Here is a 16,888-nt window from a genome sequence, read left to right as displayed (position 1 = left end):
GTTAATGGCTCTGAAAATTAAATTAAATTAACTAAATGTTTCTGAAAAGAGCCTTTGGGTTTTTAAAAAATTACAACAACAAAATTAACCCCTAAAAAAATGCACAGACAGCAAAAAAGTACAGCTATGCAAACTGCCAGTGATTTATAGCGATCACTGGCAAGCTAGGGGTTAATGGCTCTGAAAATTAAATTAAATTAACTAAATGTTTCTGAAAAGAGCCTTTGGGTTTTTAAAAAATTACAACAACAAAATTAACCCCTAAAAAAATGCACAGACAGCAAAATGCAGCAAAAAAAAGTGCACCTATGCTACTGCCAGTGATATATAGTGATCACTGGCAAGCTAGGGGTTAATGGCTCTGAAAATTAAATTAAATTAACTAAATGTTTCTGAAAAGAGCCTTTGGGTTTTTAAAAAATTACAACAACAAAATTAACCCCTAAAAAAATGCACAGACAGCAAAATGCAGCAAAAAAAAGTGCACCTATGTTACTGCCAGTGATATATAGTGATCACTGGCAAGCTATGGGTTAATGGCTCTGAAAAGAGCCTTTGGTTCTATATTTTTTAACAAATAAAAGAAATAAATCTCTCTCTCTGCTAAATACAGGTCTCTCTCTCTCTCCAACAAAATGGCAAGTGAGGAGAGGGAGGGAGATCCACACTGATCATAGTCAATATTTACAAATATTGACATGATCAGACAAATGGGGTATTTTATTATTATTTTTTTTTTTTAGGGTGGGAGGCTCAGATTGGGTGACCCTAGCTTGCCCCTATGATGATGCAGGCTAGGGACACCCCCAGAGGCCCCATGATGCACTGGGCATCGCCATCTTGGATGCCTAGTGAAGGGGGAGGGGGGGGGCTATTTAGGGCTTTTTTTATATTTTAAACGTTTTTTTTTTTTTTATTTTTTACTTTCATTTTATAACTAAGTGCCTCGACCCACCGAGGCACTTAGCACACAAGCAGAGCATCGGAAACGTGTCCGATCGCTTCCGATGCTCTGAAACACTGCCGGGCTCCACGTGGAGCGAAACCGGAAGTGATCACTCGTGGGGGAGTGATCAATCCGGTCCCGGCACTCGGGAACAGTATTGCAGGATGCCTAGACATCAAGGCAAGCCTGCAATACTGTTAGAGCAGCTGGAAGCGATTTCGATCGCTTCCAGTGCTCTGTTAAACCGACGACGTATGCCATACGTCCTCGGTCGTTAAGTGCTTTTTTTTTGAGGACGTATGGCATACGTCGTCGGTCGTTAAGGGGTTAAGGGATGTTTTTCTGCATGGGTTTGGGATGCTTTGCATTCTTCTCCCTTGGGTGTGGTCCTCTGGAACGTTAATCTGAAAGGATTATGGAGAATAGTTTTTATTTTCTACTCTCTCTTTCGAGTGAATCTGTTCTCGTTCTCATTTCCCTTATGTTGCCCTTGGGGCCTTTGAGCTCTAGAGAAATTGCTTGACTTTGTCGCGGCCTAGCACCTTGTTGGGGGGGTGTTGATCTCCGGCCAAGGGTGTTCTCTTCCCTTTGGGCTTGGAATTACAAGTTAGTCCTGTACCCGTTCCCCGGATTCCCGGGTTGTCTTGGATCCTTCTTGGATGTCTGGAGACTTATGACCCTGTGGACTGGTTCGGGAGTGAGTCCCCCCTTTTTCTTTCCATTCCCTTGGGGCTTGTGGTTGGGGTCTTTGCTTGGGCTGGTCCGGTGTTGGAGCAGGATCTGAGATCTGTTTCTCTGCTATTTCGTCATCGGAGCATTCGAGGTACGGTAAGCCTCTTTGAGGTTTCTCCTTTCTCCACGTTCAAGATTTGTGGGAAGGACTGGCGGCTCTTAGATAGCCTGCAACGTTATCCGCTGGTTAGTGGATACTTAGAAAATCTGAAGGATCCTATCTTCAGCTGCTTTCTACTTGCCCTGCAAGTATTTGAGTTGCAGAGTCATTTTTAGATGAGTGCAGCGTGCAGTGTTTTTGCTTCAGGTGCTGTTCATCAGACCTATCTGAGCTTGCTGCACGAAGTTTCGTTTCTGAATATTTCGGTATTCTGAGCTACCTTTTTGCGACTTGGGGACCTTCGTCTTCAGTTGCTTTCTAGAGTGCGATTGCACTGTGTTAGGGGAAGATCCTCTCTCTGTTTCAGACTCCTGGCCTTATCCCGTGGTTACTGTTTTTCTGGGGTCTGGGCGTTGCCTCCCCTTGTTTCTATGAGACTGGTTGGGTCTCTGTTAGCCTGACCCGGTTTCTCTGTTTTTTTTGCTCTGTGTTTGTGCCCTTTTTAGTTTTTTTTTTTTAGGAGTTCTGTATGCTAGCTAGGCAGCTAGCTCAGTATTCTAATGCACTGTGGCTACTCTGCACTGTAACAAACTGAGGGTTGCAAGTTCGATCCCCGGTGAGGTCTACTCAGCCTTTCCTCCTTGCGAGGTTGATAAAATGAGCAGCGCCTTGAGTCCCTAAAGGGGGATTAGCTGCGCTTTACAAGTACAATCATGTTTTCTTTGTGTGTTTTCTTCTTTGTGGAAGAATACGGTAGTTTGTTTCCTTTCTTTAGTAAGGGGTGTGTTGTTTGGAGACCGACTGCTGGGCGACGGTGTCTCTTGGAGGCTGTTGACTCAGTTGAGTCTCTAGTTCCTGCGGTCTCTAGCAAGGTTTGTGGACTATTTGCGGGTCAGTGTCCTTGGGCTTTTTCCTTTTTATTTTCAAGGTTGTTCTCGGCTTCGGACGAAATCTAGGAACCCCTGTCTCTTGATGATATACAGCCCTCTCTTGCACGTGATTGATCACACACAAACAGGGCACGACATTGCACAATCAGTGAATTGTGCAATGTTAACTGGGGGAAGCATACTGTTGCCTGCTCGCCATGTCTGTGTATGATTTTTTTTTTTTTATATTTTATGTCAATTTTACATTGTATAAACAGATAAAACCTAATCAATAAGGTACAATCCCAATACAAGACACACAAAAGAATATGTTAACATTAAGTATAAGTTGGAGTTGCATTTAAAATAAATTTATCTAAATAGTCCAGGGAGATTTATTTATACAACATAATTGAAGTCAACCTAGTATGTAACAGACCTAAAGTGGGCTAACAAATTAGTAATAAAGCTTAAAACCCAGCTGGTACCAGCGGGGAGAAAGATGGATGGGTTAATACAGCAATATTGTAATTATGTCATATATATATATATATATATATATATATATATATATATATATTGGTATAACCATCGTAACTAAAACAATGACAATCCTGCCTGTTTGGTCATAGGTAGATTTTGTTGTTTTATGGAGCTGTGTCTAGGGCTCTACCAGAGCATTCAACAAATGTGAAATGTAGACATCATACCGCCACAGCCGTTGGCGGCAGTGAGTCTGTTCAAAATACTATATTAGAGCTCCAGGACAGGACCATAGCACAGTGGTTGTATATAAGCGATAAAGTATTCATAAATTATGTACATGGACTATGCAAATGGGACATTAGTCTTATGTGAGTGGGACTTACTGCAGAGCAAAAGGGTTTCAATATATTATTTTTATGCAATAAATTCTAATTTAAAATAACTTGAGCCCCCTAAAAAAAAAAGCATTGTACACAGAGTCTACATTTAGACATTAGAGTAGTATATGCAGTAATTAATAGTGTGTGTGAGATATGACCATAGTACTGTGGATATTAATAAACAATAAATTATTCATGAGCTATTAACGAGGTCTATAAATACAGAAACTCAGTCTCATGTTAGCGGGACTCACACAGAGTACAGAGCAGGAGGGGTTCAATATATTATTCTTAGATAATGCAGTCCAACGATTTCTAACTCAATAATCTTAGAGTGGAAACAGAAACAAATTAAACAAATTAAACTTAAAGCTGCAGCTTAAATCGCAACTGGCATCAGCTAAAGCCTTAGGTAAGAGTCTCTGCCAAAGTTAATTAGATAATTTATAACTGTCAGTTAACTTAACCCAATGCGAGTCAGCCCTGGGACAGAGATGAGCAGATAATGTTCCTGGTGAAGTCTGTGTGCCCTAATGGAGTTAGGATTAGCGTCTGAAAAGGAAATCATCACATGGAGGTATAGCGGGCTGTGTTTGTCCAGACTGCCTCCCACGCTCATTACATATTGCTTGCTCACCTCCAGTTGAAATGTCCATCTTTTCGGAGGAAATTATATGTTTGCCGGGTGAACAGATGAACGTTCCCTCTGATGAGTTCTCCTAGCAGGCACTGGTGGATCCTCTTCCATTTCAATGTCATTAGCTTTATATGCGATATGTTGAGCCTTTGAGGAGCCACCTGTGTCTTGCTTCAGGTTTGATTGGGAAGCTAGAGTAAGTGAAACAGTGTCCTCAGCAGCTGCTGTATGCGCTCTCAACACTAATATCTCCCGGTTAAGTTTGGTAGAACCTCCCTCTTCAGCCTTATTGCAGCCGGCTAGATCAGCAATATTACTCGGTACCTTCATGCCATCCGGTCTGCCTATATCTGTGGAGGTTTGCTGCCGGTACAATGTTTAGGGTGACAGAAGCTGGGGCCCCTGAGGTCTGCCACCATTACTTGAGTTTAAGATGAGGTCAGCCGTTGTTTCGCTGGGTTGTTTATTCCCTTGGGGAAAGTGGAATGCGTTTCTAATCACATGTAGGAGATTCTTATGGTAATATTCCAACATACGTTCTAGTTCCGTTAAGAACAATGCAGCAGTCTCCATGTTCTAATTCGTGTAGAGACAATGAGCAAATTAGGCTGATAAATAAGCTGTTTTTTAGCCTAGTGTAGGATATCTTGACCCCAGAATCTGGAGTGGGGGATAAATTGCAGCAGCCCCAGACCTATGCTCTTTACTCCGCTCAGGACCTGATTTCTGGAATCCACATGGTGTTGAATCAAGGTATAGAACAAGATGGCTACAGGGCCCATGCAGAGATCAATTGCATAGCTGTCTCAAAGAGCATAGGCTGAGACACCGTCAGTTCATCTGCTTCTAGCTCCTGTCAATACTCAGCCGAAAAATCTTTACTAGAGGTGTAGAGTAGAGAGTATTTGCTGTATTTAGATGCTTAAATGTCGTTCTAGCTCTAGGAGCTTCACAGAGACGTGTCTTGCCACTTTGAGATCAGGCTCCGCCCCCTCTAGTTTTTTCCCCAACTAATATATGGGTCCTGGAATTACTAAAGTATCCGATTATTTCTTAAAGGGACAGTCAACACCAGAATTGTTGTTGTTTAAAAAGAAAGATAATCCCTTTATTACCCATTCCCCAGTTTTGCATATCCAACACAGTTATAATAATACACATTTTACCTCTGTAATTATTTTGTATGTAAGCCTCTGCTGACTGCCCCCTTATTTCAGTTCTTTTGACAGACATGCAGTTTAGCCAATCAGTGCTCACTCCTAGGTCACTTTACGTGCATGAGCTCAATGTTATCTATATGAAACATGTTAACTAATGCTCTCTAATGGTCAAAATGTATTCAGATTAGAGGCAGTCTTCAAGGTCTAAGAAATTAGCATATGAACCTCCTAGGTTTAGCTTTCAACTAAGAATACCAAACAAACAAAATTGGTGATAAAAGTAAATTGGGAAGTTGTTTAAAATTGCATGCCCTATTTAAATCATGAAAGTTTTTTTTGGACTTGACTGTCCCTTTAAGTAGTTGTAATAAAAATATTTTGGAGTAGAGCTTTTCAAGTAATTAGGATTACCATATTTAAAAATGGCTACATTTTCCTGTTGAGCTGAGGACACTCCAATTTTTTTTTTTTTTGTCTTAAGCCGATAGATAGTTAAGGGCCAATACATTTGAGCCAGTAATTAATTCTGGCCCACATTTGCTTAACTTTTTGGCTATCCCAGAAAAGTGTTTCAGATCAGGGTTTGACTTTTGACATTTAATACATTGGTTTGCACATGATGATAGCCTTTTGTTACTCTATTTGGGGTGAGATAGTCCTGATGTTTGACATTACAGTCTTCAAGAACCTCACCTTGTTAGATAAACATTGGTATGATTGTGTAATTATGTACCTAACTATATGCATACAAAATCCCTGACTTTGCGCAAGTGTACTTAGATTTGATGCCTTTTTTAAATGCAAATGGTGGTCAGACCAAATATTGATTTGATTTATATTTATTTGCATTTTGTTAATCGATAAAAATAAACTATTAACATTTCTATTTTTGAAAGTATTTTTATTTTACAGCATTTTTTTTCACACCTGTCTAAAATGTTTGCACTGTACTATGTGTGTGTTTGTATATGCAGGGGGTGGCAAATCACAAAATTGAAAAAATATAAAAATAGGTCTTCCTACAACGAGGGAAAGAGACTTTAAAAGTCAACCGTAACCAGCACAAGGTTATTAATAAAAATCATTATTCAACCCAGTATATCAGAGAAGCAAAACGCTGACACTCGCTGGTCTTTTCAAATGCACTGTTTTAATCTTGTGACGTTTTGGGTAACTCTCCCCTTCCTCAGTCTGAAAGTTAAAAAGGAACATGACGTTTCAGTGTCACATCAGCAACTTTATCAAATGCAAACATAGCAGCCAAGAAATGCAAAAATGCTATAATCCAACATATTTTCCCCCTGTATATAGAAATATATATTGTAATTCGTTAGTTATCTCTTGTTTGGTTTACCTCCGTTTTTTGTGAAAAGGAAAAAAAATGATTTCATTAGATAATTAAAAAAACTTTGTTTTGTAGCAACAACAGGAGACAATAGATGAAGAAATGAAGAAAAATAATGAAGCGTTGGCAGAAGATCTAAAAAAACATGAGGTTTGTTAAGGGATAGGCTAATATGTTATCATTTATTGAGGTATGGTTTTGGGGCCATACCAAGCAGTGCAATATAAAAACATTCAGCCTACCATGGTAAAGGGTAAATATAGCTCACAATGGGCCAGATTACTAGTGGAGCGCTAAATATTGTTTGCAATATTAGTGCTCCGCTGAGTAATAACAGCACACGCTAATGTGCGCTGGTATTACAAGTACAATGTGAATGCGCGCTCACGTTCGCATTGCTTGGAAACATTGCGCTCATAAGAGTGCGTTTCCATAAGCTCCAATGGGATCCTCGTTCTGATGCTGTCAGAGACGGCATCAGAACCTAAGTGCAGCAAAAGGGGGTAAGTAGCACAGCGATGGCAGCAAATATAAATATATATGTATATGATTATATACATTTATATTTACAGGGAACACACAGTTCCCATAGACCGCAATGTAAAGGAACTTTTTACTTTTGCCGTTTTTTTCTTACACCCCACTCCCCCCAACTTTACCTTTCAAAATACTGCCTAGTGCAGTTATTTTATAAAAAAAAAATGGTACAATTTTTTTATTTTTTAATAAAATACACTACACTGTATTTTGGGGGCATATTTATAAAATTAACCAGAGATCTGATCACTTGTAATGGCTGGTTAGTTATTGCACGCCCGCAAATGGGTCAATAAATTAGATCTTCACTTGTAATCAAGCCCAATATAGCTAATTTCACTGCTTTGTTGAAGTTCAGATCTTTAATTGACACTCAAGTCAGTTATACATAACAAGCCTCACTTTTTCCCAGGAATCTGAATGCTACTGGTACCTGGAAAAAGTTGGCCTGACTTTGGAGGTCCTGGAGCACTCCAAATTGGCCCCTTAGACTTCTGAGCAACTAATAAAAGCTAATAGGGGTTGTGGCCCAGTAGTAAGTGCAATCATACTGGAAAACTACAATTCTCAGAGAGGACTGAGCTATGTGCGCATACACATTGCACCTAAAAGGCGCTGAATTCTGTTTCAAAAAGGATTTGGAGCACAAGATTATTTTTGTATTGGTATTGGTGCAATGTGCACTACTGTACTTGTAATGAAGTGCCATGTTCCTTCATAATTTGGCATTTAATGTAAGTTGGTCATTGAATAAGTGCCTGATCAAAGCATTTAAACGTATAGAATTTCAGAAATTAGTCAAAAAATAAAATATTATTTCTGATTTGGAACTTTAAATCCTGGCATTCAATTGTTTAGGTTTCTTTATTTTGTAAAATTGTATATGTTTATGTGCATGTGCAGTGTTTGTTTAGTTTGGGTGGATATTGTGGTATCTAACACTTTGTAACAGGAGTCAGTAAAGTAGTTTGATTTATGCATTTCTGATTTATTTTATGCTAAGGCTGAAACCATATGCAATATAAAGTAAGATCAGCAGCAGGAACTAGTGCATGTCGGTGTATTTTTTTAGAATGAGGTTTTATTTTATTAATGAATTATTAATGACTAAATGGTAGCCAACATTTTAGTAAACAAGATGATTACATGAGCTAGCATTTAACAAATTATAAGTTTCTGTCTTTTTTATCTTAATTATTTTTCTGTAGTTGAAGTTTTTGTTAATGATTTTTGCGTATCTGTATTTACAGGGCTTAATTAACAAACTTCAAGCAGATATAGAGAAAGAGAGGAATATTTTTGAGGAACAGAAGACTAAAGCAAAGAAACATTTGGAGGAAATACAACATAATTCTGCTATTAAAATTCAGGCCAAATTCCGAGCTTTTCATATATATAAAGAGTACGCACCTATTTTAAAGGAAAGAAAAGAAGAGAGGAAAAAGAAGAGAGAATTGCAACTCAAAATGGAGGAAGAAAAGAAAGAAATGGAAGCTAAAATAAAACGTAAACTAGAAGAAAGGAAACAAAAAGAAGAAGAGAAAAAACAAAAAGAAGAGATGGAGAAAAGGAAAATAGCAGAAGCAGAAAAGCAAGAATGTTTAAAACAAGAAATGAGACGAAAACAATATGAGAAAAAGAAGGAAGAGGAAAAAAAGAGACTTGAGAAAGAAAAAGTCTTTAAGCAGGAAGAAAAGATAGAAAAAAGAAATAAGATATTGGAAAATAGCACTGTCCACCAGAATACACATGAAATTCAAAGTAATGAAGTGACCCTGAAAACAAATATTGTTCTGGAACTAAAAAGAAATGAAGAAATAAGAGAAGAAGAAATTAAACAAAGTGAGGGAAAACATGTAGTTAATGGTGGCATTAAAATACTTACAGAGGGTGTGGATTCTACTAATATCCAAACAAAGAAAATAAATATAAAAAACATGAACAGTAGCACATATGTAGATAGCTGTGCGCCAGATTTTGAATTGAAAGAAGAGCATCAGGTGTTTGTAGGATCTGTTCAAACTGTAGGTGAAAACAAATGCACAGAATCTGATACAATGTATTTACAAGAATCTGAAACACCAACATCGTCATATAACAAAGAAAATGACCCTGAGATGTCCCTTGTTACCAAGACTCCAAACGTCACTCCATCACAGGAGGAAATTTCTCAAAATTCACAAGAAACCTCTCAAACTGCACAGAGTAAGGTTTTGGTGTCTGTTTCAACAAAGTCTTTTGTACTTCCTGACAATATTGAAGAAATACGACTTGCATGGATGAAAAGTTGCAAACCGTGGTTCAAAATTTTAAAGGGGAATCAGAGAAAAAAGGTTCTTAGAAAAACAAAGCAGCGTAAAAGCTCAGCAGCAAGGAAGCTTCCTGCGATACATGAAAGTATCATTCTTCAAAATACACCATGGCACAGCTTAAAACAGGTATTTGAATTCCTTTTATTTTGAACAGTTTGCAAATAGTTTGTTTTTTTTCTCACAAGAATGTGAGATACCACAAGACAACACGTTGGATTAACCCCTTAACGACCGTGACATACCATGTACGTCGCCAGTTGTTAAGGGTTTTCTTTTTTTATAATAGCATGGATCCCGGGGGAGGGCACTTTTGATTACGCAATCCCCATAGAAAGACCAGCAACATACAGGGTACGTCACTGGTCTTTAAGCGGTTAAACTCAAGTCCGCTGGGATTAGGCAAAAACACCCCTACATTCCAGAGCTTTTATCCCTCTCACTTCCCATAATCCCTCAGTCAAATTTTTGCCTTCAAGATGGCGTGAGGGGAACTCATAAGTGCTGATTTACATGTTATTGAGAGAGGTTCTCTAACCAATCTGAGACCCATTTCCTTATCATAGTGCCTAAAAACAGGACAGAATGGTAGAGGGGAGTTTTCAGCCAGACAGTGAAAAAACTTTTCCCAGTGAGGAAAGGTCACAGGCCTCTCGGAAATTTTCTGACAGACTCCTGGTCTACAGTGTGCTGCTCCTTGTGTGGTCAACAGCCCTCCCCATGTGATATTCAGGTTTATCTGCCAATCCCCTGGCCTGTAGATGCTGTTCCTTGTGAGATCCTTGGCACTGTGCCTGCACTGCCTCGGATGGGCCCATCTACTTGATGCAGTTGTGTGCAGCTTGACAGTAGATGAACGTGCTGACAGGTAAGTACTATGCATCTTTATAGCCTATTTATAGACTATTAGTATGAACATGTACACATGACTCACATAGCCTAGGGACATAGGACATACACCATACAACTTCTATAACCGTTTCAGACACATTTGAGCACTTCTACATCTTTATTAATGCCCTCAGAAAACATCTGCAAAATATTTAGAACATAATACAACAATATTTCATATGAATACATATAAGTAACAAAACATCTACACAATAAATACTATATCACAAATGTGTTACTCAATTGCTACATTACCTACTAGTCAGTTTCAATTATTATTATACATATTTCTCGAAAAACATTGTCAAAAAACTAAAAAATATTCTACTTAAATAAAGAGAATGGAAACCGCATCAATATTTTCACCTGCTCAGACAGATAGCAATTGTATGTCCTATGACATTTTTGGTATTTAATGGAGGGTTCTATAGGATGGGAGGGGAAGAGGGAGGAGGGGGAAAAATGTATCAAAAAGTTGACATGAAAAAAATATAAAGTGCTTCAATATAAAAGTTTATCCAGCTGAAAATTGAAAATTGTAAAAAAAAAAAAAAAAAAAAAAAAAGTGGAAACATAAAAAAAATATAAAAAAATTATGAGAAATGGGTTGCTTTCAAGTGAAATTTATTTACTTCAAATGTAAAGGGATACTAAACCCAAATTTTTATTGTTCATGATTCAGATAGAGCATACAATTTTAAGCAACTTTCTAATGTACTCCTATTATCAAATTTTCCTTATTCTCTTGCTATCTTTATTTAAAAAGCAGGAATGTAAAGCTTAGGAACTGGACAATTTTTGTTTCAGCATCTGGGTAGAGCCTGCTGACTGGTGGCTACATGTAGCCATCAATAAGCAAGCGCTATCAAGTGTGCTGAACCTAAAATGGGCCAGCATTCAAAGTTTTTAGATTCCTGCTTTTTCAAATAAAGATAGCAAGAAAATAAAGAAAAATTGATAATATGAGTAAATTAGACAGTTACTTAAAATTGCCTTTAAAAATTGTGTGAGAGGAAAAAAGTGACATATACATAAGTGTATATGTGAAAATTAAGGTGGTGCACTCGGAGTTAAGCGCAAACAAAAAGGGGTTTATCACGGGTATTTTGTTGCACGTCTGATTTAGCGCTCAAAGTTGAAAGTAAACGCAAACGCCGGAGTGCAATTGCGATTTACTGTGTCCTCAGACTTCTCTGTAACTATTTTGCAAAATAAAAAAAGTCTCATAAAACGCATCAAAAATACTTTACAAGTATAGTTTCACTCATAATAACACATCTTATAAAATTATTCCAAAAAATATTGCACAAAAAAGTTATAAGGGTTCAAGAATATGAGGTCTCGGGTGTTCGGGAAAAAAAAGGCAGACAAATGGCTTTAACATAGAGATATACACATGTCTAAATGTGTGTTTGTATGTATATACAGTTGGCGTCAGTACTTGTTTTGCACTTAATTTGCCCCACTTTGTCTTTCCCGCTTTTATGTTTCCCCCAATCTACTTGGCCATATGTATGACTAAGGGATTATGGGAATGTGGAAGGAATAAAAGATCTGGAATGTAAGGTTGTTTTTGCCTCTTCCTAGTCGACTTCAGTTTAATACCACACGTGATATCTCGTGGACTCTTACCAACATGAAAGAAATTAATTTATCAGGTATGTGTGGGTATTTAATACAATTATCTATTATTTTTTTTTTAATAGCTCATTCACATTGTAAGGGAGATGAAATGAAATTATGTTGTATTTGATGTTAACACTTTTAAAAGTATTATTGCTGCAAACAAACAAATGAAATAGTACATATATAATTTTATCAATAATAGATTTTGGTTAGACAAACGTTGAGAAGTAATGCATACGTTTATTGACTTAAAAAAAATCACATTATTTTTCAGTTTCAGTAAATGTGTTGATAGCTACATCTGTACTCTTAAAATTGCATTACCAATGTAATTAAAAACTGTCTATTTCACTTTGAAAATGGTATATTCATGACTATCTCATACTTCAGCTTCTAAGTCAAAGTTGCTGTTCAATACAACAAGAGATATAGAATCATGTTATTTGTCCTACATTACTGTGAGCTAGCTGAAAATCTGGTTAGCTAATGATGAGACAAATATGTCTAGCCACCAATTACCAGCTAGCTCCCAGTAGTGCAGGATATTTATATATTCCTTTTCAACAAAAATACAAGAGAAAAAAGTAAATGTGAAAATAGTTGTCAATTTTAAAGTGTCTTTAAATGACATGCTTTATCTAAATTGTGCAAGTTTCATTTTTTTTCCCTTTAAGAATCGCCATTAATAGTTCATGGTGTATCAATAATTGTATTAAATGGAACATCCATTTTCCCATGATCTTTTACCATAGAATGTTCAACCAGTCCACCAGAACAAAAAAGTGCAGTAGGTGCCAGTATATACAAGTGGATGAAAGAAGTAGGAATAAGAGGGAGGAATCACCTATTCATATGTAAAGAGGTCTAGAGCAGTTACAAATATGGGTGCAGTTTGTCCATTTATTTATATATACATTCATCTTGTAAAAATATACTTCCCTCTTTTATTTGTATACTAGATTGCCTCCATCCTTAAAGTAATACTAAACCCCCCAAAAAATTATTTCATGATTCGTATAGGGCATGCAATTTTAAGCAACTTTCCAATTTACTCCTATTATCAATTTTTCTTCGTTCTCTTGATATCTTTATTTAAAAAGCAGGAATGAACGCTTAGGAGCCAACCCATTTTACGTTCAGCACCTGGGTAGCGCTTGCTGATTGGGGGCTAAATGTAGACACCAAGCAGCAAGCGCTATCTAGGGTGCTGAACTAAAAATTGGACGGCTCCTAAGCTTTCATTCCTCCTATTTCAAATAAAAATAGCAAGATAACTTAGAAAAAATGATAATAGTAGTAAATTAGGAAGTTGCATGCTCTATACAAATCATAAAAGAAAAAAAAATTGGGTTTAGTATCCCTTTAAAGCCTCCTCAGGGAGTAATCCGGATCAAATTGTTGTTGGATGGAACAGCAAAGCACAGCCTCCCACACAATATGCTTTATAGTACATGGTTAAAAATGCAGAAATAGCATCTACTGAGTCCTGGTTATAGGGACATAATACCCATATACTAAATCACTTGAAAGTGATGCAGCATGACTGTAAAAAGATGACAAGAAAATATTACCTGAAAATCTCTATGTAAAAAAAGAAGATATTTTACCTCAAAATTCCTTCAGCTCAAAGTAGTAAGTGATCTGTAAACACTTATCCTTCAGCTGCATATTGGGGGAAAAACAGCTAATCAGATTTATCAGTGCTGATGTCACACTTTGCTTTACTGTAATCTCTTGATATTTTACTTAAATCTCGTGAGACTTCATAGTAAACCTAAAGGGAGAGTCTAGACCCAATACATCATTTTGATTACTTATTGTTACATACCAGAGAAGCATTCCTCAACTGGTTCCACATCTATAAGCTTGTAAGAAGTACATGAAACATTTAAATATATGTAAATCTTAAAATAGAGGTGTTTCTTATAAAGAAGAAAAAAAAAATCTTAAAAAAAAAAAAAGATAAATGATAAAAATTGTTTCCCTTCTCCAAAACATAATATGTACCTTTTTAAATCTACATGACTAGGGCTTCTAAGTAAATCCCACACTTCTGCTTCCCTTATAACAATATTGAGTTTTGGAATATTTCCCTGGTTCTGTACTATGGTTACAGTTTATATTCTGTGAACGCTACAGTAGATTTTATGATAATTTTACAGCCTTTATTGTTCGTAAATTCTCTTTCTTTGTCTAAAGCCACAAAATTACAGATATGAAATATTAAATTATTATGGTAATATTACTTATCAGTACCTAGTTTATAACTAAATAATATATTTATATGACACTTTGAAAACAGTTATATCTACAAATACATTTTAATTACATCTTTTAAACATTGACCTTATCAATAAATGTATAACTATTTTCTCTTTAAAGTTTAACATATTATATTTGTCTTGTGTACAATAAATCTACATTGATCGAATCTAAGATTAAACAGAATTGTAGGAACATGAAACACTTAATATGGTTGTTGCTTTTTAAAGTCTAGGCTTAAATATATGAGCTGTTTAATGCATTGTGGTTCTTGAGTAGATGCAATCTACAGAGTCCCTAAACCATGGTATTGTTTTCATTTTATCTACATGCCCACATGCATATGGTTAGTTGTTATTATGAACATACATAGAGAGTTTCCACTCTCACGCTGGCTTAGTGACTAGCTTTAACTGTAACTGTGTTGTATTTATTACAGATTGTATTTGGTTTGATGAAATAGTAAATGTTTACTGATTGAGTCTGAAAATAATTGTAAAATGTAATGCATAGAACATGTTTTTGTACTTTGTTCTACAAGGTAGAAAGCACAGGAAATTGAAAGTTTTGTGGTTTTTGCAGCAAGTAATATCCTAAGTGAATATCATTTAGCAACATAATGTATTAAAAAAACATATGGAAACACATTGTAAAAGAACCAATTGGCACTTTTGCTCATGTTCAGATGAGTCTACAAAATTGTTTCCAGTTCTTGCACTATGCCCTAATAGTGATTATATATTATTAAAGCTGGGCAAAAAATATGAAATTTCTTCAGTAAAAGTATGCTGTATCAAGTGTTAAGAATTTGTATAATCCATATCACTTTGTATATAAGAAAAGCTTTTTGGTAGATGACAAGCATACAATGTGTAATTACTAGTAAATGAATATAATAAAGCATTAAAGGGACAGTCTACTCAAAACTAAACTTTCATGATTCAGATAGGGCATGCAATTTTAAACAACTTTCCAATTTACTTTCATCATCAAATTTGCTTTGTTCCCTTGGTGGTATTTTTGAAAAGTTAAACCTAGCTAGTCTCAAACTGATTTCTAAACAGTTGAAAACCGCCTCCTAGCTCAGAGCATTTTGAAAGTTTTTCACAGTTAGACTGTGCTAGTTCACATGTGTCATATAGATAACATTGTGCTCACTCCCGTGAAGTTATTTGGGAGTCTTCACTGATTGACTACACTGCATGTCTGTCAAAGGCACTTAGATAAGGAGGCTGTCTGCAAAGGCTTAGATACAAGGTAATCACAGAGGTAAAAAGTATATTAATATAACTGTGTTGGTTATGCAAAAACGGGGAATGGGTAATAAAAGAATTATCTATCTTTTCAAATAAGAACAATTTTGGTGTAGACTGTCCCTTTAAGAAAACAGACAACTAATGAGATTATATAAAATTAAATATGATTACAAATGAACCTGTATAAAACAAAGTGACATTAACAAATACTTTGCGATTGTAATAATGTTTAATTCTGTGTAGTTAAAAACTTTGCAATATACTTTATTTTGTACTTCTGAAAATTTGTGCCGCCATGTTGTCACTTAACTTTTTTAGATTTAAAAGTCTGTTCTTCTTATCTTCTATGCTCTGCTGAGTGCATGTAGCAACCATTATGAACGTGCTTCTAAAGTAACTATCTTGTGCAGTGCTCGACAAATCTGTTTAAAAATTAGGAGCCAGTAAGAATATTTAGGAGCCAGACATATTTTTAGAAGCCAGACAGATTAGTTGTATATAGATATTTGAAGAACAACCAAAAAAGTTAGGAGCCAGTTGTAAAATTTTAGGAGCCAGTGGCTCCTTGGTTCCTGGGCTTGTCAAGCCCTGTTGTACGGTTAAAGTCTCTTTTAGCATTGCTATATGCCACACCTCCATTATTTCCACTTTCTCTTTTATATCTGTGCATAATTGTCCTCAGCAGAATTCATTAGGTAATGCAAACCTAAGTTTCAAGATGACAACACACATTACTTTACAGAAGCTAAAACTTTACACTTATATTAGTTAAATGAGTATTGAAGAAATAATTTAGTAAATAAATACACATATGTGGTTGGATCCATCATTCAATTAAATTTGTTGACACCTTAATTGTACTTTTTTTTTTTTTTTTTTTTTAATAATGGTTTGCAGATGAAATACAAATGTAATGTGGTGATAGAATTCATAGGTTTCCAATAGTCTTACGTTTGTCATTTTAGCTATTTATGTTTAGAAAACATGATGGCTTAAAGGGACATGAAACCCCCAAAAAATCTTTCATTATTCAGATAGAGAATACAATTTAAACACTTTTCTAATTTACTTCTATTATATAATCTGTTTTATTCTCTTGGTATCATTTGTTGAAGGAGAAGCAATGCACTAATGGTTTCTAACTGAACACATGGGTGAGCCATTCACAATCTGTATATATATATATATATATATATATATATATATATATATATATATATATATATATATATATATATATATATATATATATATATATATGCAGCCACCAATCAACAGCTAGAACCTAGGTTATCTGCTGCTCCTGAACTTGCCTAGATATACCTGTCAGCAAAGGATAACAAGAGAAGGAA

At 35.9% G+C, this 16,888-nt stretch overlaps 1 protein-coding gene across 1 annotated transcript in view; it reads left to right on the top strand.

The window, feature by feature from the left end:
* The window catches only part of LRRIQ1 (leucine rich repeats and IQ motif containing 1), a 725,247-nt gene that overhangs the window by 52,215 nt on the left and 656,144 nt on the right, over positions 1–16,888 (top strand). The window contains exons 6-7 of the mRNA XM_053716929.1: positions 6,731–6,805; positions 8,443–9,630. Coding sequence (XP_053572904.1) covers positions 6,731–6,805; positions 8,443–9,630 — 1,263 coding nt within the window. The remainder of the gene's footprint in view (positions 1–6,730; positions 6,806–8,442; positions 9,631–16,888) is intronic.

The sequence above is a fragment of the Bombina bombina genome, chromosome 6 (genome assembly GCF_027579735.1).
Source record: "Bombina bombina isolate aBomBom1 chromosome 6, aBomBom1.pri, whole genome shotgun sequence".
Classification (NCBI taxonomy): Eukaryota; Metazoa; Chordata; class Amphibia; order Anura; family Bombinatoridae; genus Bombina; species Bombina bombina.
This window is presented reverse-complemented; position numbering and strand designations above follow the sequence as displayed.